This window comes from Clinocottus analis, unplaced genomic scaffold (genome assembly GCF_023055335.1).
Source record: "Clinocottus analis isolate CAN_PGR_092001 unplaced genomic scaffold, fCliAna1.0.p SCAF_4, whole genome shotgun sequence".
Classification (NCBI taxonomy): Eukaryota; Metazoa; Chordata; class Actinopteri; order Perciformes; family Cottidae; genus Clinocottus; species Clinocottus analis.
The window spans coordinates 3,602,107-3,623,922 of record NW_027176153.1 but is presented as its reverse complement, the minus strand read 5'-3'; the positions used below and the strand labels follow the sequence as shown (position 1 = coordinate 3,623,922).

The 21,816-nt window shown below is 45.2% G+C and overlaps 3 protein-coding genes across 3 annotated transcripts; 1 reads left to right on the top strand and 2 right to left on the bottom strand.

The window, feature by feature from the left end:
• Nucleotides 1-186: 186 nt before the first annotated feature.
• On the top strand, nucleotides 187-4,258 carry lhfpl4b (LHFPL tetraspan subfamily member 4b). The gene is made up of 7 exons (XM_068598639.1): nucleotides 187-271; nucleotides 1,344-1,564; nucleotides 1,887-2,091; nucleotides 2,439-2,518; nucleotides 2,623-2,770; nucleotides 2,854-2,882; nucleotides 3,924-4,258. The coding sequence occupies exons 2-6, from the start codon at nucleotides 1,346-1,348 to the stop codon at nucleotides 2,871-2,873; spliced, it is 672 nt and encodes a 223-aa protein (XP_068454740.1). The 5' UTR covers nucleotides 187-271; nucleotides 1,344-1,345; the 3' UTR covers nucleotides 2,874-2,882; nucleotides 3,924-4,258.
• A 971-nt stretch (nucleotides 4,259-5,229) lies between these two features.
• Nucleotides 5,230-10,629, bottom strand: pcsk1nl (proprotein convertase subtilisin/kexin type 1 inhibitor, like). Its single transcript, XM_068598634.1, has 5 exons — nucleotides 10,540-10,629; nucleotides 7,538-7,793; nucleotides 6,874-7,120; nucleotides 6,691-6,795; nucleotides 5,230-6,324 (listed from the first exon to the last, which is right to left on the bottom strand). The coding sequence occupies exons 1-5, from the start codon at nucleotides 10,591-10,593 to the stop codon at nucleotides 6,036-6,038; spliced, it is 951 nt and encodes a 316-aa protein (XP_068454735.1). The 5' UTR covers nucleotides 10,594-10,629; the 3' UTR covers nucleotides 5,230-6,035.
• Nucleotides 10,630-12,293: 1,664 nt separating this feature from the next.
• On the bottom strand, nucleotides 12,294-20,471 carry LOC137801196 (synaptophysin-like). The gene is made up of 8 exons (XM_068598635.1): nucleotides 20,403-20,471; nucleotides 19,043-19,108; nucleotides 17,383-17,507; nucleotides 16,675-16,873; nucleotides 16,390-16,581; nucleotides 15,223-15,438; nucleotides 13,921-13,986; nucleotides 12,294-13,733 (listed from the first exon to the last, which is right to left on the bottom strand). The coding sequence occupies exons 1-7, from the start codon at nucleotides 20,421-20,423 to the stop codon at nucleotides 13,936-13,938; spliced, it is 870 nt and encodes a 289-aa protein (XP_068454736.1). The 5' UTR covers nucleotides 20,424-20,471; the 3' UTR covers nucleotides 12,294-13,733; nucleotides 13,921-13,935.
• Between the last annotated feature and the right edge of the window lie 1,345 nt (nucleotides 20,472-21,816).

The following is a 21,816-nucleotide window of genomic DNA, read 5'->3' as shown; positions in this document are numbered from 1 at the left end:
TACATATATTATTATTTGGTGTTTATGTATATTTGCATGCTCTGCTGAGGTGCATGACGTCATCGTATTAAACAGGTTTGTATGAATTCTCTTATTGCCATCGGCTGAGGAAGCGCTACATCCGGGGACGTACGGCCGCATCCTCCTCCTCTCCTCTCTCCATCCTCTCCTCCGCCTGCATCCTCCCATCCTGCAGACAGACAGAGAGAGAGAGAGAGAGGAATAGAGAGAGAGAGACGTGGACAGACAGCTGCGTCTCTTCCGGCAGCAGGTTAGTTTTCTTTCATCTGATCGAGTTGATTCAGATTTCAGATCCGTCCGTTTCTCTTCAAATGACGACAGACAGACACACAGAACTGCTTCATAACGCTGTCTTTCTGTGTGTCTGTCTGTCTCGTTAAAAACCGGGAGCTGATGACGTAATCGTCGGTGCGGAGTGTATGAAAGCTTGATGCTGATTGGCTGACGCGACAGTAGTTGATGAATACTGAACGCTAATTAACGCTGTTTATTCCTTTATGTCTTCAATGTGCTTCTAGATGATGAACATACATCAACACACCTCGCAATAATGTTAACAATAATTATGATTATTATAATGATTATTAGTATTAGTATCATTATGATAATGATAAGACAAGTCAAATATTGTTAATACATTTGATAAATTATCCTCTCACTCAATATTATTTAGTCATTTGTACCAAAAGAAAATACACTGTTCTAATAACAGTATCAGAAGTACAAGTTTAAATAAATAAATAAATAAAATTCATGATGTAAATCATCGGTCAGGACACGGTTACCATGGTGATGTGATATTATGGTCTGTAGCAGACATTCAGTATCACGAAGACAACATCTGAAGCGATGACTCAGAACTTGTGTTGAGATTAATAACTCTGTGCTGAGAGACGGGAGCTGATCACAGATCAATGACTGACTCTCTTGTTAGCGCGTTAGCATGTTAGCATCTACATTTTCACAATAAAAGCTGATGTGAGGAAACTTCAGAATAAAAGAATGTGATGTCATCGAGGAGTCTGGTGGAGACGTCTCTCTCTCTCTCTCTCTCTCTCTCTCTCTCTCTCTCTCTCTCTCTCTTTCTCTCTCTCTCTCTCTCTCTCTCTCTCTCTCTCTCTCTCTCTCTCAATCTCTCTCCCTTTCTCCCTATCTCTCTCCCCCTCTCCCTCTCTGTCACTGACTCCCTTCCTCTCTCTCCCTGTCTCCATCTCTGTCTCTCACTCACTCACTCACTCTCCCTGTCTCTCTTCCTGTCTCTCTCTCGCTCCCTGTCTCTCTCTCCCTGTCTCCCTCTCCATCACTCCCTCTCTCCCCCTCAGGCATGTCGGTGTCTCCCGCCCTGGCTGACCTGTCTCACCTGTACCAGACAGAGTTTGTGCGCAGTGCGCGTGCGGTGGGCGTCCTCTGGGCCGTGTGCACGCTCTGCTTCGCCATCCTGCAGGTGGTGGTGCTGGTGCAGCCGTCCTGGATCGGGACCGGAGACACCCACCACCTGGGGGCGGGGCCTGTATTGCCCAGCGGCACTCTAGGATTGTTTGAGGTAAGAGACATGAAACCACGCCCCTAAACAGCGACTGTCCAATCACAGCTCAGGCCTTTAATTAGTAAAAATTATGATTTTCAAATGAATTCACCAGAGCTCTCTCTTGCTCTCTCTCTCTCTCTCTGTCTCTCTCTGTCTTTGTGTGTGTGTGTGTGTATGTGTGTGTGTCTCTGTTTGTCCCTGTGTGTGTGTGTGTGTGTGTGTTTGTCTCTGTTTCTGTGTGTGTGTTTGTCCGTGTGTCCGTGTGTGTGTGTGTGTGTGTATTGCTGTGTCTCTGTCTCTGTCTGTGTGTCTGTGTGTGTGTCTCTGTGTCTCTCAGGTGTGTGTGGAGTCGGACATGCCGGTCTTGGCGTGTCGGGGTGGTCTCTCCCGTCTGTCCCCTCTGCCGTCCTTCCAGTCGGTGGCGGTGCTGGTGGGCGTGTCCCTGTGGGCCGTGTGGACCAGCGTGCTGTGTCTCTGTCTCTTCAGGTTCTGCAGCGCCGCCACGGTCTACAAGATCTGTGCCTGGCTGCAGCTCACTGCAGGTTAGACCTTGGTTCTACTGGTTCTACACGTCTTACTGGTTCTACCATTCCATGTGGTTTTACTGGATAATAGTGGTTGTACTAATCCCCCTGTCTCCCTGTCTCTCTCCCTGTCTGTCTCCCTGATCCTGTCTGTCTCCCTCCCTCTCTCTGTCTCTCCATGTCTCTCTCTCTCTCGCTCTCTCTCTCTCTCTCTCGCTCTCTCTCTCTCTCTCGCTCTCTCTCTCTGCTTGCCTGTATCCTGTCTCTCTCCCTGCCTGTCCCCCTGCCTGTCTCTCTGCCTCCATGTCTGTCTTCCTACCTGTCTCCTGTCTGTCCCCCTGCCTGTGTCTCTGTCTGTCTCTCAGGTTTCTGTCTGGCGTTGGCTTGTCTTTTGTTTCCAGACTCGTGGGAGGGTCCCGAGATGAGAGCTCTGTGTGGCGACTCGGTGAGTCATCGAAACGTGAAATATATCGATTGGAGGTCTTGATCCTTGTGAGAGCCCACAGGTGTGTGCTCGGGTGCTCGGGTGCTCATTGATCTGGTCTGCAGGTGGGCAGCTTCTCTCCAGGTAACTGCTCCGTCCACTGGGCCTACATCCTGGCCATCCTGGGCATTCTGGACGCCGCCATCTTGGCCACGTTGGCCTTCGTCCTCGCCAACAGACAGGACGCACTACTGCCACCGGACGCCAAGGGCGGTGAGGAAGCTAGTAATGTTAGCTTAGCATTAGCTATAGAGGCACGACAGGGAAAGATTGAGACTGTGTTTTTGTTCCAACAGGTCTGCTGATGTCGGCGTAAAGTCAACAGGTACCTGATTTCATCTTCTACTGTCTCTTCTTCTACTACTATCACTTCTTATTCTAGTGTCCATTATTCTTCTACTGTCACTTCTCCTCAGAATCATTTATTGTCATAGATGTTTTCACATACAAGGAATTTGTCCTGGTGGGAGGTGCATCCCATTTATTGCTCTCTGTCTCACTATTACTCCTATTGTCTCTTTTACTACGGTCACTTACTTTACTGTAATTTCTTCTTCTACTGCTACATTTAGCTGACATCCAAAGCGCCTTATGTTTGATTTTTGCACTGTAGACACAGTAATGGGGAGCAATTCTAGGTTAAGTGCTCAAGGACACACGATCGAACCACCGATGCTCTGATTGAAGGACGGGCTTGCTAACACTGTCATTCAGCTACTATCACTTATCCTATTGTCATTTCTTCTTCCACTGTCCCTTCTTTGACTCACTTTATGGTGTCACTTCTTCTACTGCTGTGCCTTTTTCTACCACTTCTGACGCTTTTATCCAAAGCGACTTACATCAGGGGGCTTGAAAGACGGGCAAGCTAACCACTGAGCCACAGTCGCCCACTCGTCATTTCTTCTCCTGCCACTTCTTCTTCTGTGACTTCTTCTACTGTCACTTCTTCTACCACTGTCACTTATTATACTGTCACTTCTTCTGTGACTTCTTCTACTGTCACTTCTTCTACTGTCACTTCTTCTACCACTGTCACTTATTATACTGTCACTTCTTCTGTCACTTCTTCTCCTGTCACTTCTTTTTCTGTTCCTTTTTATTCTGTCATTTCTTCTCCTGTCCCTTTTTCTTATCCTGTCACTTCTTATTCTGTCACTTCTTCTACTGTCCCTTCTTCTTCTTCTTCTTCTTCTTCTTCTTCTTCTTCTTCTTCTTCTCCTTCTTCTTCTTATCTTCTTCTCCTTCTTCTGTCACTTCTTTTTCTGTCACTTCTTCTACCGGCACTTCTTCTACTGTCACTTTGTCCTTCTCTTTAACATTTTTCAAACACTTTCTTTTGCCCTTTCTTCTCCTCTTCCTCCAGATCTCCCAATCCTTCTTTATCACCATCATCATCATGAGAGGAGGAGTTGAAGATATCAAAACGAGCTGGAAAAAGAAGACCCTGTTGACCTGTTGTTTTTCAACAGGTCCAGGTTGAAAACAACAGGTCCTGTTGTTTTCAACAGGTCAACGATGTCACAGTGAGGAGAACAGAATAAAGAAAAGAGAGAACACACGTTGTACTGCAGGTGTTTCTGAACATGAAGTCCTGGAACCGTTTCTCAAGTAGATACTGAAGTACACGTGTGATGTATTGTACAGTGGAATGTTTGTGACACACAGTCACTTCACTTCTGTCCCTTCTTCTACTGTCACCTGTTCTACTGTCCCTTCTTCTACTGTCACCTGTTCTACTGTCACTTCTTCTACTGCCACCTCTCTACTGTCACTTCTTCTACTGTCATCTCTCTACTGTCACCTCTTCTACTGTCACCTCTCTACTGTCACCTGTTCTACTGTCACCTGTTCTACTGTCACCTCTCTACTGTCACTTGTTCTACTGTCACCTCTTCTACTGTCACCTCTTCTACTGTCACCTCTCTACTGTCACCTGTTCTACTGTCACCTCTTCTACGGTTACCTCTTCTACTGTCATCTCTCTACTGCCACCTCTCTACTGTCATCTCTCTACTGTCATCTCTCTACTGTCACCTCTTCTACTGTCACCTCCTCTACTGTCACCTCTCTACTGTCACCTGTTCTACTGTCCCTTCTTCTACTGTCACCTCTTCTACTGTCACCTCTTCTACTGTCCCTTCTTCTACTGTCCCTTCTTCTACTGTCCCTTCTTCTACTGCCACCTCTCTACTGTCATCTCTCTACTGTCATCTCTCTACTGTCACCTCTTCTACTGTCACCTCCTCTACTGTCACCTCTCTACTGTCACCTCTTCTACTGTCATCTCTCTACTGTCCCTTCTTCTACTGTCCCTTCTTCTACTGTCACCTCTCTACTGTCACCTCTTTTACTGTCACTTCTTCTGTTCCTTTTTCTACTACTGTCAATTCTTCTTCTGTCTCTTTTTCTTCTACCGTCAACTGTCATTTTATAATGTTTGTACGCAGATTGTTGTTGTTTGCAGAATCTACATCACGCATGTCTTCAGATTGAATGTTTTCATCCAAATAAAAAAAAGTTTTTAAGATACAAAGTGTCTCTCAGTCACTGAAGGATGACAGGATGATGTAACGAGTTACCTGGTGAAGTCACCTGAACAGGTACCTGTTTAACTGATGTATCTAGTTGACCTGCTGATAACTTGAAAACAATGACTTCAGAGACAGAAGAAAGTTTGTGATTGAGACTTTAATTCAGACGACACAAACACGTTTGGAACGAACCAATCACAACGCAGATGAAGAGACGACCGATTGGTAAATATTCAAAACATTAGACCTGTTTTATAGACAATCAAAAAGGGGGCGGAGTCAACAAGTACCCAAGAGCGGCGCTTTCAGAAACAACCAATCAGAGAGCTGCAGGTGAAGCAACAGTTGGGACAAATATAGACATTCGGAAGTTGGGATTTTGCAATGCCGGCTGAGGATTGTGGGTAATGGAGTGTTTACAGACCAAACTGAGGAGAATGTCATTAGTTTATTTATTCATATGAAAGAATCAAAGCCAAATGATTGTTATGTTTTAAACGGCATGTTGTCTGAAGGCCTGAATATAAATATCATCACGTTGATTTATATAAAGGTTAAATGTTTTACACGATCGTAATTTATGAGTTACACAAAATATCCTGTTTCACTTCTGAATGTCCGCTTTTATATATTCATGAATTCATAGCGATCAGTGCGAGGTTTTATTTCTTTATTTGGAGATATTGATCTCTAGAAGTCAGTAAACTGAATGATGTCGTTATTTTTCACAATGAACAGCCGATCAGATACATAAAGCAGCAAAACAGCAAAACACCAGGAAACTAAAACTCCTCCTCCCTTGTCTCCTATCCCCTGTCCTCTCTCCTCCTCCTTTGTCTCCTTTCCTCCTCCTCTCCTCTTTCCTCTCGCTTCTCTCCTCCTCCTCTCTCCTTTTTCATCTCCTTTCTACTTCTCTCTCCCCTCTCCTCACCTCTCCTATCTCCTTACTCCCTCATGTACTCCAGGATCTGATTGATCAGAATCTGGGGATTGTAGTTCAGGGCAGCTCTCCTTCGGCGCCTACGACTCCCATGATGCAGTTCTTCCATCCCGGCAGGAGGGGGACGGAGCTCCTCCTCCTCCAGCCTCTTCACTCTGAGCAGAGGTGGGTCGTTGCTAGGTGATGGAGGAGCCGCTTCATCAAGGGAGCGGCGGCTCCTCCTGTGGGCGGGGCTAACGGGCTGAGCCGCCGCTAGTGACAGCCGACCAGACAGTAACCTAGCAACCAGACGTCTGAGGAGCAGAACAACAATAATAATAACAATACAAATAATAATAATAATGACAAATAATGATAATAATAGAGACATCATGTGACAAAAATATTAACAATAATATTAAGGAATATATATGAAGACGTCATGTGACCATAATAATGACAATAATATTAAGGAATATTGATAAATATGTCATGTGACCATAATGTGAATATCATGAGGATGTGAAATGTCTCAACAGTTTGTAATAAACCAAAAAAGACGTTTTGAGAAACAGTTTGGATAAGTATCTTAAATGTGTATGATCATTCTATTTGTGTTGTCTTTTAATTATAACTAAAAAATCCCTATAATACATGTTTTAATATGTTGGAAAGATGACCTAAGAGAGTCCTGGTCTCCTCCTCGAGTCGGTCCTGTAGAACCCCGCCCAGCCTGTTGAGGCCTGGCTCTCTCCAGCAGAGTCTGAGCCAGCTGAGGCTCCATCCTGTCAATCACAGAACTCAGGTTACTATCAATAACTTTCAGGACTGACTAGTCCCGCCCCCCAACACAAGGCGTGCACCTGTCCAGCAGAGCCTGAGCCATCTGGGGCTCCAGCAGGCCCCACCAGGCCGCCGGGGGCCTCCCCATGTTCAGGCCCTGCCCTGTCTCATCGTAGTCTGGGGGGGCGGGGCCCTGAAAGTCCCCCGGTGGCCCCTGGTCATCCTCCTCTTCCTGCTCCTCCTCCTCCACCACCTCCACGTCACCGGGCTCGATCAATCCTGCGCTCTCTGCCTCGCTCAGGAGGCGGAGCACAGCGGCCAGATATGCTGTGGACACGGAGGTGACAAAGGTCCTTAACTCAACATATTAATATATTAATATTCTATACATTATTAATATTAATATCCAACTGAAACCAAACTATAAGTAATGAGTTCAACCATTTCAAGAAAAGTTAATATTCTGGACCTATATATATATATATATATATATATATATATATATATATATATATATATATAAATATATATATATTGAACTCATTACTTATAGTTTCAGTTGGATATATATATATATATCTATATATATATATATATATATATGCATATATATATATATATATATATATATATATATATATATATATATATATATATATATATATATATATACATACATACATAAATGGAACTGGAGCATGTCGATAAATGTCGTAATATTAATATTAATATCAGCTCTCTAACCTGCTCGCTGCTGCTCTTCTTGCTCTTGCCTCTGGTCCCTCTGCACCAATCGCTGCAGGGCCTGATCCAAGCCCCGCCCCCTCCATCCATCTGATTGGTAGTACAGCTGGTCGGCCCCGCCTCCTCCCTGAGTGTTAGGGTATGACGTCATCTGTTCCTCGTAAGGCAGCAGGTCCCGGAGGTCCCGGCGCTGGCGTCTGACCCCGCCCACTGAGACATCCAGGCCACGCCCCCCACGGCGAGCTGCAGGTAGCGCCTGATAGAAAGGTCAGAGGTCAGCACCAGAGGCCCACCCCCATCTCACACAAATTAGGGGGAAACGCCTGCTGTTTGCACATCTGAGAGCTGATTGGCTCTTAGATTTAACAACAAACAGCACGTTTCTGTTGTTGAAATACTAAACGCTCGATTGTTGGCTGTTAGTCTCAGGTTTAATCTCAAGACATTTATTGTGTGGTAATAATAACAAAGACTATTTATGTTGGTTCTGCGATTAACCAGCAGGTTCTAAACCAGCAGGCCCTAAGCCAGCATGCTATGTAAACCATCCATCCATCCATTTTCCATCCGGGGTCGGGTCGCGGTGGCAGCACACCCAGCAGACCGACCCAGGCTTCCCTCTCACCCGCAACATTTTCCAGCTTGTTCTGGGGGACCCGAGACGTTCCCAAGCCAGCCGGGAGATATAATCCCTCCAGCGTGTCCTGGGTCTTCCCCGGGGCCTCTTCCTAGCTGGACGTGCCTGGAAAACCTCTAAAGGGAGGCGTCCAGGAGGCATCCGGATTAGATGCTGAACCACCTCAGCTGACTCCTTTCGATACGAAGGAGCAGCGGCTCGACTCCAAGCTCCCTCCTGATGTCCGAGCTCCTTTCCCTCTCTCTAAGGCTGAGCCCGGCCATCCTGCGGAGGAAGCTCATTTCGGCCGCTTGTATCCGCGACCTATATAAAAATATATATATAAACCAGTAGACTATAAACCAGTAGACTATAAACCAGTAGACTATAAACCAGCAGACTATAAACCAGTAGACTATAAACCAGCAGACTATAAACCAGTAGACTATAAACCAGTAGACTATAAACCAGCAGACTATAAACCAGCAGACTATAAACCAGTAGACTATAAACCAGTAGACTATAAACCAGCAGACTATAAACCAGTAGACTATAAACCAGTAGACTTTAAACCATTAAACTTTAAACCAGTGGGCTTTAAACCAGTAGGCTTTAAACCATTAAACTTTAAACCAGTAGACTTTAAATCAGTAGACTTTAAACCAAAAGGCTTTAAACCAGTAGGCTTAAAAACAGTAGACTATAAACCAGTAGGCTTTAAACCAGTAGACTTTAAACCAGTAGGCTTTAAACCAGTAGGTTTTAAACCATTAAACTTTAAACCAGTAGACTTTAAACCAGTAGGTTTTAAACCATTAAACTATAAACCAGTAGGCTTTAAACCAGTAGACTATAAACCAGTAGACTATAAACCAGTAGACTTTAAACCAGTAGACTATAAACCAGTAGACTACAAACTAGTAGACTTTAAACCAGTAGACTATAAACTAGTGGGCTTTAAACCAGTAGACTATAAACCAGTAGACTATAAACCAGTAGACTATAAACCAGTAGACTTTAAACCAGTAGATATGTTGTTGTCTTTGGGCCTCAGAGTCACTGCAGTGTTTTTGTCAGAGATAAACAGAAACAGTGGGACTTGTGATTTAAGACTATCATGAAAAACTGCACCAGCACAAGAGGAAGAAGAGGAGGAAGAGGAAGATGAGGAGGAGGAGGAGGAGGAGGAGATGAGTCCTGCGAGGAGCATCACTCAGTCTGACTTCCTGCAGAGCGTGATGATCAACATGATGCTCTTTGTTTCTCTCCAGAGCTCCAAAACAAAGAAAAACTTCCTAAACGTTCGACTCCAAACGGCAACAACGAAGGCAAAACAAAAGAAGACATTTGTACGACTGACTTCGAACAGAAACATGAGTTTTAAGATACGACGTGTCAGCAAGATGCTGCTGTCCTGCTCTCCTCTGCAGACTCTGAAGCGTGATGAAGCGCGTCGTCATGACCTGAAGATTCTCCTGAGAGAAAAAACGTTCTGCTTGAACGTTTGGTGACAGCAGGCGTGACGCAGGGCGTGACGCAGGGCGTGACGCTGGGCGTGACGCTGGGCGTGACTCTGGGCGTTCACGTCAAAGCTTCTGAGATCGATAGTTTAAACTTTCACACCGATGTGGGAGGAATTAACCCGACAGGTCCTCACAATGTTAGTGTGTGTGTGTGTGTGTGACTTGTTCATCTATCCTTGTGAGGACCACGTGTGTGACTCGTTCATCTTCCCTCGTGAGGATGTGGTCCTCACGAGGGTAGATGAACGAGTCACACACACACACACTCATCGTCCTGTGTCATGAGACCTGCTGTAACGTACGGCCCTGTTGCCGTGGGTTACCGTCTCCTGTCGCCATGGCGACCAAATTGAAATGTTCCTCCGGTCTAGGCGGACACACAAACACCCTCTTAAACGCATACACAACCACAGATGCACACACAACCACAAACACAAACATGCACACTCTTAAACGCAGACACACACACGCAAGAACGCACACACACACACTTTTAAACGGATACATACACAAGTACGTATACACACACACACACACACACTCTCTTAAATGCAAACATGCAAACACAAACACACACACTCTTAAACGCACACACACACGCAAACACACACACACACCCTCTTAAACACACACGCACGCACGCAAGCACACACACAAACAAACACACCCTCTTGAAGACACACACACACACACACAAACACACTCTTAAACGCATATGCACACACACACACACACACACACACACACACACACTGATCTAATGGCAGAAAACAAACGGCTCCACCTTTCTGCTTCACTATCAGCAGCATCATGAGGATGGAGCCTCTCTCTCTCTGTGTGGCGTTGCTGTCTCTCGTCCTTACCTGGGCGGCGTGGATCAGAGCGGCGCTGAGCAGCAGGAAGCTGAGAGACGCCATTACTGACTGAACACCAACGCACACTGACTCATCTGATAACACACTGAGGGGGGAGGGAGAAGAGGAAAGAAGGAGGAGGGGGCAGGAAGAGGAGGGAGTAGCAGGGAGGACAAGAGGACACAAGGAAGGAGAGAGGAAGGAGGGAGGAAGCAAGTCGGAGCAAAGAGAAGGAGGAAGAGACAGAAAAGTAGCATCAGAGGCTTTTATTGCTGAAATTACTGAAAGAACTTATGACATAAAGGACAGAAACTACAGAGACAATCACACTGTGGAACCTCCTCTTTACACCGGTTAACGCTGTGGAACCTCCTCTTTACACCGGTTAACACTGTGGAACCTCCTCTTTACACCGGTTAACACTGTGGAACCTCCTCTTTACGCCGGATATCACTGTGGAACCTCCTCTTTACACCGGTTAACTCTGTGGAATCTCCTCTTTACACCGGTTAACACTGTGGAACCTCCTCTTTACGCCGGATATCACTGTGGAACCTCCTCTTTACACCGGTTAACGCTGTGGAACCTCCTCTTTACACCGGATAACACTGTGGAACCTCCTCTTTACAACGGTTAACACTGTGGAACCTCCTCTTTACAACGGTTAACACTGTGGAACCTCCTCTTTACAACGGTTAACACTGTGGAACCTCCTCTTTACAACGGTTAACACTGTGGAACCTCCTCTTTACACCGGTTAACGCTGTGGAACCTCCTCTTTACACCGGATATCACTGTGGAACCTCCTCTTTACAACGGTTAACGCTGTGGAACCTCCTCTTTACACCGGTTAACACCGTGGAACCTCCTCTTTACGCCGGTTAACGCTATGGAACCTCCTCTTTACACCGGATATCACTGTGGAACCTCCTCTTTACACCGGTTAACACTGTGGAACCTCCTCTTTACACCGGATAACACTGTGGAACCTCCTCTTTACACCGGTTAACACTGTGGAACCTCCTCTTTACACCGGTTAACACTGTGGAACCTCCTCTTTACACCGGATATCACTGTGGAACCTCCTCTTTACACCGGTTAACACTGTGGAACCTCCTCTTTACAACGGTTAACACTGTGGAACCTCCTCTTTACACCGGATAACACTGTGGAACCTCCTCTTTACACTGGTTAACACTATGGAACCTCCTCTTTACAACGGTTAACGCTGTGGAACCTCCTCTTTACGCCGGTTAACGCTGTGGAACCTCCTCTTTACACCGGTTAACTCTGTGGAACCTCCTCTTTACACTGGTTAACACTGTGGAACCTCCTCTTTACACCGGATATCACTGTGGAACCTCCTCTTTACACCGGTTAACACTGTGGAACCTCCTCTTTACACCGGTTAACTCTGTGGAACCTCCTCTTTACACTGGTTAACACTGTGGAACCTCCTCTTTACACCGGATATCACTGTGGAACCTCCTCTTTACACCGGATATCACTGTGGAACCTCCTCTTTACACCGGTTAACACTGTGGAACCTCCTCTTTACAACGGTTAATGCTGTGGAACCTCCTCTTTACACTGGTTAACGCTGTGGAACCTCCTCTTAACATAGGTCAATGTTGCAGAACCTCCTCTTTACGTTTTGTTTCTATGTCCAATGTTGCTGTTTCGTCTCGTTGTGTGTAACATTAATGTATTAATTTATAATTCACTCTTTAACATATTAATGAATTGATTCATCAGTTCACTCGTTAACAGACTCATACTTTGTAGTTTATTGAAACTTTCCATTGAATAAACACAGCGGGGGACGGGGAGGTCTCCATAGCAACATCTTACACACATCATTGTCACTGTCAACACTGTCGCCATGGGTACTGATGCTGATTAGAATATCATTACACAGGAAGTTACATCACAGATAGAGGAGGGGGAGGAGGAAGTTGGGATTAAGGACGAAAGACTTGGAAGATGAGTAAGAACAGAAAAAGGGAGATAAAACGTTGAAGAAGAAGGAAATGAGGAAATAAAAGAAGTATTGACACACACACACACACACACACACACACACACACACACACACACACACACACCTGTACAGGAGAACAAGTAGAATCACACTGATCATCAGTTACTGAACAACACAAGCAGGAAACACGTCATCATGCGGAGGAAGAACTGCGTCACTTTCCCAACAAACAAACAAAACCAGCGAAGAAGAAGAAGAAGCATCAAGTTTGTTTTCAGACCGATAAACTTTCCAGAAAGACTTTTACAATAAAACCAGCTCACGGTGCCGTTGATTGGCTGAGAGCCGAGGAGAAGACCGGCAACAAAACACAAACGTCCGTCTGGAGACTTTAACAAAATAATTCATCTGAAACTTTATTTGTTTAAATTCACCAAACAGATCAGAAACTAGTCGTTTTATTAGTTTTTATAGAAGTTGTAGTTTCTAATTGAGTCCTCGTTGTTTTACGTTTGAAGGCTTTTGTTCCGTTTATATAGTTGAATGCTGTGTTTCTTACAATTTAATCAGCTTGATCAGGTGTATTATTGATTATCAATATTCAGACGACGGAGCGGCCGGCTCTCCTCCTCGGGCGCTGCAGCAGATTACAGACGCACAAAATGATTTTGAACTGTAATGACCGAGAGCCATTTTGGATCCAGTCACCATGAAGCCGCAGTCCAGACCGGGTTCACCGCGTCTCCGCTGTGACATCACTTCCTGTGTCGATATTTACATGCAGCAAGACAAACGGCGAACAGCTGGGAGGGAATGTCGGCGGACGCGGGATCCAGTTTGATCCAGTTTGATTCACCTGGTGGTAGTCTGGATCTGATTCGTGAACCCAGTCTGGAAAAGCTTCATGATTGGCCGGAGTTGATCTCGGGTTGGGAGGGAGGAGGGGTGCATACAACGAGGGGCGGGGCAGATCCTCGTGTTCGAGAGGAAACATGAAGAAACAGTTGAGTCTATATAATCTGTTCAAAGTGATATCTTTACAACACAAACACATTCTGTCCACAGGTTATGTTCTTTAATATGAATCACGCATGAATTCATTATCGAGGACATTTAACCCCCCCCCCCTCCCCTTCCCTCCCTTCCCATTCACTCTGCAGACAGGAGTGTTGCATTGTGGGTAGGTTGCAGGCGACCCACTGGCGGTTCACTCCGGTGTTTCCTGTAAAGAAAACAAAAAATATAACAATAATATAAATATCGCTGATAGTTTCATCAACAAAAACTGTGAACCCCTCGAACCCTTTTATCATGGATCATGATCATTTTGCGTTCAAAGTGCCTTAAATACATTAATTGAATGGACCAATCAGGGAGTGGCCCGAGCTTCCACTTCCTGTATGACTCACCTGCTTCCTGTCTGTTCACATTTGATTGGAAAAGGAGGTTGGCGCCGCCTGCCCGAACTCCGCCTCCTGCAGGAAACAGCGGCGGCAAATACATGACATGAGCATATTGGCTGCGGTCGAATACGATTCGAGACGTTAGGAGGTGATTATTTGACTATTCGACGAATAGTCAAATAATCACCTCCTGACGTCTAACCCTAAGCACTTTTCCTTGACCTCTGTGGAAACGTCACGGGGTCAAGGAAAGATGGGAAGGAGAGTTCATGAGGAGTTAGGAAAAGACCACCGCGGTGTTTAGAGAATCCGACTCCACTTTCACTAAACGACGTAGTTATGACGTGACGGCGGGCGATGTTAGTGATGTCGGTCTGTCTGGTGAAACTACAACGTTGTAGTCCATCTCGGACCACAATAAAGCTCCTGAAATACTTCATCTGTGTTCTTACAGTGTTGCGTCATGCAGACGATTAAACAACCCGGTTCATATATTACTTTATGAACGAGGGTGGAGTAGAAATTAACGAAGGATTATGAAAGTAAAACCAAGGGATTTCACACAGAGTACAAAGCTACTAAACTGTTTCTGTTCAGTTTCAAACCTGATGAATTAAAAACGCTATCCCACTAACGATGTGTGTCATGTGTGTGTCTCAGGTCCATTTATGTTGTTATGGTTTATATGCAGATTACAATCGGATCATAAAAATATGCAGACAACAGTTTATGAAACACCACACAACTTGATAGTGCTTCATTGTAATGTAACAAATAGTTGATTTAAAAGTGGATAATCATAAACATGAGTCAGGCTGAAGAGCTCGCCCAGTTCAACTCTTTCATTAAAGCTTCTGTAACTAAAGTAAAATAAAAAATGAGCTCTGAGGCTGCAGTTCAACACCAGAGAGAATATCAAATACAGCTGTTTCATCACTTTACTGTCGTGTTCAGCAACAGCAACGTAACATTCATAGTTTTTCTCAGTTAGGAAGGTTCCTAAACAAAAAGGACTATTTGACTGCAGCCATAGAAAAAGAGGATGTGGTCACATGACGCGGTCATGCGACAGCCACAATTTATTTAACCGATAAAAACAATATTTACACGTCCGAGGATTCAATAAAAGAAGATAAATTAGTTTTAAAGTCTAAAAAAAAATCTACATCATCAGTATTTATCAGCCAATTTAGTTTAGAATATAATATATGTAATATAATATTCTAATATGAGTTCAGATGTTTTCTCTAAACTGATATATATCGATGTGTTTCTCTCTGTCTAGACTTCACATCCCTCCTCCCTCACCTGGTTGTATCCCTGCTGGCTGTACTCGGGCTGGTAGCCTCCCTGGTTGCCGGCGTACGGGTCTTGTTCGTACGCCCCCTGCTGGCCGTAAGCGTCCGGCGCGGCGGGTTTCTCCTGAGGAGGCGGAGCTCGCATGAAGGGGGCGATGATGCCCGTCTCCTTAAAGACGAACCACAGGTTCCCGACCCACAGGATCAGGTTAATGAAGCCGAACGCCTGCAGGAGGACAGGAGCATTAATATAACAATACATCTGATCACTCTGGTGTGGTTTGATTGATTGACATTTGATCCTCAAGCTGAGATTTGTCTTAAAACGTTTAGTTTGAAAATGTCGAAACTCCAGACCTCATGAGTCCTAATCAGAAACCCCAGACCTCATTATACCCTACCAGAACCCATGACACCCCATCAGACCTCTACAGACCCCATGAAACCTCACCAGAACCCATTGCACCCCATCAGACCTCTACAGACCCCATAAAACCTCACCAAAACCCATGACACCCCATCAGACCTCTACAGACCCCATGAAACCTCACCAGAACCCATGAGACCCCATCAGACCTCTACAGACCCCATGAAACCTCACCAGAACCCATGAGACCCCATTACATCCCTATCAGACCTCGCCAGAACCCACCCGACCCTCATGAGACTCCACCAGACCTCCCCAGAACCCATCAGACCTCAGGAAACCTCATGAAACCACACCAAAGAGACCCCATTCCTTCCCATCGGACCTCCCCAGACCCCACCAGAACACACCAGACCCCATGAAACCTCACCAAACCCCATGACACCCCAAATCCCCCACATCAGACCCCATGAGACCCCACTCCTTCCCATCGGACCTCCCCAGACCCTACCAGACCCCACCAGACCCCATGAAACCTCACCAAACCCCATGACACCCCAAATCCCCCACATCAGACCCCATGAGACCCCACTCCTTCCCATCAGACCTCCCCAAACCCCTTGAGATCGCACCAGACCCCACCAGAACACACCAGACCCCATGAAACCTTAACAGGCCCCATCAGACCACATTACACCCCATTGGACACCATGAAACCTTCCCAGATCCAAACAGGACCCACTAGACCCCACGAAACCCCACCGGACCCCATTACACCCCATCAGACTTGCAGAGTCCTCATGGTCTTACCACAGAGGTGTTGAGTCCGGACATGACCGGGTCGTGGACTTCACGGCAGGTGGTCCCCTCGACATCGCAGGCCGAGATCAGAGTGATGACTTGATCCGGGTCGGTGGCGGTCTTCACGTCAGACAGACCTTTGGCCCAAGCAGCCGAACTCACCAACCACATGAAGGAGAACACGGCGGTGACCCCCAGGTCCTACGCACATGCACACACACATACACACACACAGTCAGAGACACACCTCCCAGAGGTCGGGGGTCGGAGATCAGAGGTCGGCGGCGGACGTACAATCAGCGGGCCCTTGTTGTTCTCTTTGTACTTGTCATAGAAGAAGACGTAGATGCCGAGAGCTGCTGTGGAATAGAGGAAGGCGAAGACGCCGATGGTGACGAAGAACTCTGCTGAGGAAGAGTAGTCGCCCACCAGGAAGAGGCGCTCCGTGTCCTGGCCCTTACAGGTGGGGGCGTCGAAGTACACCTGGTGAAGTCTGAGAGGGGGAGGAGCCTCAACATTAGCCACGTAGCTTCAAATGGCGCCATTTATTATTATTTATTGCTTCTCGGAGGAAACGTCCAGGTGTCTACTGACATAGGTATGTAAGTACATAAGTTCTGACATAGTTACATAAGTACATGAGTTCTGACAGGTACATAAGTACATCAATACTGCTGTAAGTACATAAGTATATCAATAACGACATAAGTGCATACTCTAAGTACATCAATACTCACAGTTTATCAAACAAATACAAATATAAGGAAACTAGAAAAGAGAAATCACTGAACTTGAGCATTAACTTTCTCTTTAGCTTCTGGCTGCTGCTAATTATTTTATTGTATTTACTGTCTCAATATGAAAGAATCAATCTAAAAATAAATATGAACAAAAACCACATTGCCACAATAGAATAAATATTTGTGAATCTTAATTTTCAAGCGTGCGCGTGATTAATTAGTGATTATAGTGATTGATTAGAGCGATTAGTGCCGCACTGACCTGAACGGATACTCAAACTCCACCTCGATACTCAGGTCGCTTTCTGACCGGTTCTTACACTCCACCGCCATCCGGAACATCCCAGAATAACTGCCACAGGTGGAGAAGGCAAAGATGGCGAAGAACTGCAGGAGACAACATATTGTTATTACATGTTATTATATAACAGGGGCGGGGGGTCTGAAGATCAGTTAAGGTCTGAGGGTCTGATGGTCTGGGGCCAATGGAGTCTGTGGCCCATGAGGGGCTAAGGCTCTGAGGGTCTGGGGCCATGGAGTCTGGGGCCCATGAAGGTCTGTGACCCATGAGGGTCTAGAGCTCTGAGGGTCTGGGGATATGAAGGGCTGGGGCCCATGAGGGTCTTGGGCTCTGAGGTTCTGGGTCACATGAGAGTTTGAGGCCCATGGGGCTCTGAGGGTCTGGGGTCCATGAAGGTCTGGGGCTCTGAGGGTCTGGGGTCCATGAAGGTCTGGGGCTCTGAGGGTCTGGGGTCCATGAAGGTCTGGGGCTCTGAGGGTCTGGGGCCTCATCAAAAATATTTACACGTCTGAAGGTTTTAGATGCTTTAGAAACAGGAAGTCTTAACATCTACATTTGAAATATTTTGCAGCCTTCATCTTTATCTTCATCATCATCATCGGTTTGTGTCCTCTTCGGTTCTGGCGCAGATGGTCACAGTCATACTGTGTGTGTGTGTGTGTGTGTGTGTGTGTGTATGTGTGTGTGTGTGTGTGTGTGTGTGTGTGTGTGACTTTGTGCTTTTGTCAGAATAAGGAGGGAGAGAGTGGGCACACGTCTTTACTGCTTGTATTTAAAGAGTTTCAGTTGAATTAAATCAGTAATATCTGAGTTTTTAAGGGGCAGGATGGTGTGTTGCTGTGATGCTGTGATGATGTGATGATGTGATGATGTGATGATGTGATGAGGTGGTGGTGTCGTGGTTTGATGATGTGTTGGTGTGATGGTGTGTTGCTGTGTTGGTGTGATGGTGTGTTGCTGTGTTGGTGTGTTGGTGTGATGATGTGATGCTGTTTTGCTGTGATAGTGTGGTTTGATGGTTTGTTGCCGTGTTGCTGTGTTGGTGTTTGCTGTGTTGGTCTGTTGCTGCTGTGTTGATGGTGTGTTGGTGTTGGTCTTGTGGTTTGATGGTGTGTTGCTGTGATGGTGTGTTGGTGTTGGTGTGGTGGTGTGATGGTGTGGTGGTGTTGTGGTTTAATGGTGTTGTGGTGTTGTGGTGTTGTGGTGTGTTAGTGTAGTGGTGTGGTGGTGTTCTGGTATGGTGGTGTTGTGGTGTGTTGGTGTTGTGGTGTGTTGGTGTGTTGGTGTGGTGGTGTTGTGGTGTGTTGGTGCGTTGGTGTGTTGGTTTGATGGTGCGTTGGTGTGGTGGTGTGGTGGTGTGTTGGTGTGGTGGTGTGTTGGTGTGGTGGTGTTGTGGTGGTGTGGTGGTGCGTTGGTGTGATGGTGTGTTGGTGTGGTGGTGTGGTGGTGTGTTGGTGTGGTGCTGTGTTGCTGTGTTGCTGTGGTGGTGTGTTGTTGTGTTGTTGTGTTGTGTTGTTGTTGTGTTGCTGTGTTGTTGTGTTGCTGTGGTGGTGTGTTGTTGTGTTGCTGTGTTGCTGTGTTGTTGTGTTGCTGTGTTGTTGTGTTGCTGTGGTGGACTCACCCATTGTAAGGCCTTGATGAAGCCCAGAGGAACCTTCAGCATCCGGAACTGACCTTGAGCCACGAGCTGCAGACAGAACGAGAGAACAGATGTTTATAGTCATTCATTCATAAAATCCCAGTTCTCAAGCACTCATTGCAAAAACACAAGATAATTTTAATAATAATATATTTTGATTAAAGTAACATTACAGTGGTTAAACTAGGATTGAAACATTTCAAGGCAAATAAACTACTTTTTCAAATCATCTTTCTGACCTCCTGCACCGGACCACTCCTATGCAAAAATAAAACGATAAATATCATGTACAACAACAATAATGAAAATATCACCATTAATAAATATACAACTACAACTATATAACTATTGTAGTAATGTTTTCGATACATGTTGTTGTAATATGTTGCATGAATATTTCAGCAATATTGATTAGTGGTGCTTTAGTACTATTGTATAGAATATAGCAGTAATATCGCATAATAATTTTGCAGTATAAAAATATTGCAGTAACGTATAGCAGTAATATTTTATGGTAGTATATTTATACAAGTAATATTTTAGAGTATTTCAGCAGGATTCTACAGATTCATTGGTCTCCATTTTACAGCTGAGGATGAAAGCAGGATATTACCAGTTACTACCGGTTACTACCGGTTATTACCCGGTTAAATAACGGGAGCGGGACCATGAGGATCCTTAAAATCAGATCCCGTTAAACCCGCAACAACAACAGCATCATCATCATCATCATCATCATCATCTGCAGCTGCAGCGTCCCGACCTGAGAGGAAATCCTCCTCCTCCGGCTGCCATTTTACGCACACACGCACACACTCACTCACACGCGCGCACACGCACACACGCACGCACACACACACGCACGCACGTACGTACGCACACACACACACACACACACACACACACACACACACACAGGAGGAATGTGTCTCACGCGCACACGGAGCTGCTGGAGCGTTTGTTTTTCCTGCAGCTCTCCTGCAGGCAGCGTTCAGGGCTGAATCCCCCGACAACAACCTGATCAATAACCTTTTTATATTGATGATCTCCATCAATTCGATGACGACATAGACACCAATAATACCGATAATACTAATACTAATGCATGGATGAAGAGCAGATGCTCCTCGTGTATTGATCTCTCTGATGCGTATTATCATACATGTATTAATATTATAGGTCTTCCGTCGTGATGCGGCCCGACACGCACACGCACACACACACACATTTCATTGTAACGCGAACCCCCGGCGGGCGGCCCCGGCCCGCGACACAAACACACCCCAGAGCAGCAGATATGAAGAAGAGTCACGAAATGTGATGAAGATGAAGATGTTTGTACCTTATTTGCGAGCTCCATCATGCAGCCTGTCGAGAGAGGAGAGGAGATGAGGAGGGGCGGGAGTGGGAGGTGATGACGCGGTGGTGATGATGACGTGAAGACGTGATGATGATGATGATGATGATGAAGGCCCGGTGGACGAGTGACTACGTGTTTAAATATTTTTAAACAGAAATTATTCAATCAAATTAACAAAAAGTTATTAAATATGTAAGATAATGAAATGAAACATGAAATAAAACTAACACGAAGGATAGTATTATGTACAATTATGTATTAAATATGAATAGTTATGTTTATATATAGTTATGTATGCTTTAAATATACAAAATGTATGTTTTAAAAGTATTATTTACCTTTGCTCCTTTTTTCAGGAAAAATCTGACAAGTATTTGTTATTATTATATGTTTTGCACAGGCTTAAAACAGTGTGTTAAAAGTAAAAAGTAATAAAACATATTTGAATTTTCATCATGTTTCTCTTCATGAACTATTGTAAATTAACATAAGCAAAGGTTTTGAGATCACAGAAATTAAATTTAACCTATTTTACACCACAGGGGTATTCAACACGGTGCAGTTTGAGAAAATGTCCTCATGCAAAGGTCTCGAACATCACAGTAATGTTTAACTTACGCTACGATTTAGTCCCATGAGTATTGAAGTAGCCAACAGTTCTTTTGACGTTTTTTTTTTAAAAAAAAAACATTTTTTTGGTGTCTTGTGAAAAAACCTGTAAAGAATGTGTTGAAAAATCCAAAGTGGTTGTGAGGAAAGAAGTACCAGAATCAATCAGTTAGAATTAAAAGATTCATAAAGAGAAATGATGAATTCGACAGATACAATACTTGACTCAAGGCCCTTTAAATCTCAGCCACAGACTTCACGCAGTGAGCTGTCTCTCGACGTTATCGAAGGAAAGAGACCGAGCCAAGTTCCATTTTCAGTTTTAACACAACTCATTCACTTGGCTATTGGTTCAAATTCATGGCATGCGATTGGGTAAGAGTCACACAGGGGCGGAGTCTCTCTTTGGCGTAGGTTTTGAAGCTCCATAACATTCCTGTTTACCGGTCCCTGAAGTCCTCACTCCGCCCTCCTGTGTTCGCTAACAACATATTTGACCTCGAAGGAATTTGTTATTCAGTTCTACAGGTTACAATGCAACAGGAAATCTATATTCTGAGCTACAGTCATCCTCCAGAAACCCCATGCATGTAAAGTCTCTGCACCTCTGCAGCAGTTCAAATGAAGATTAATTCAGGTTGATGAAACAGCCGGACAGGTGAAGGACTGGAAGTACTGCAGCATGGACCTGTTTAAAGGGCCACCACTGGAGGAGGAACCTCAGGTGGGTGGGAACCTTCAGGAGTGAACCAATCACTCACTCCTGTCAGCCTATCGCAGGGGAAGA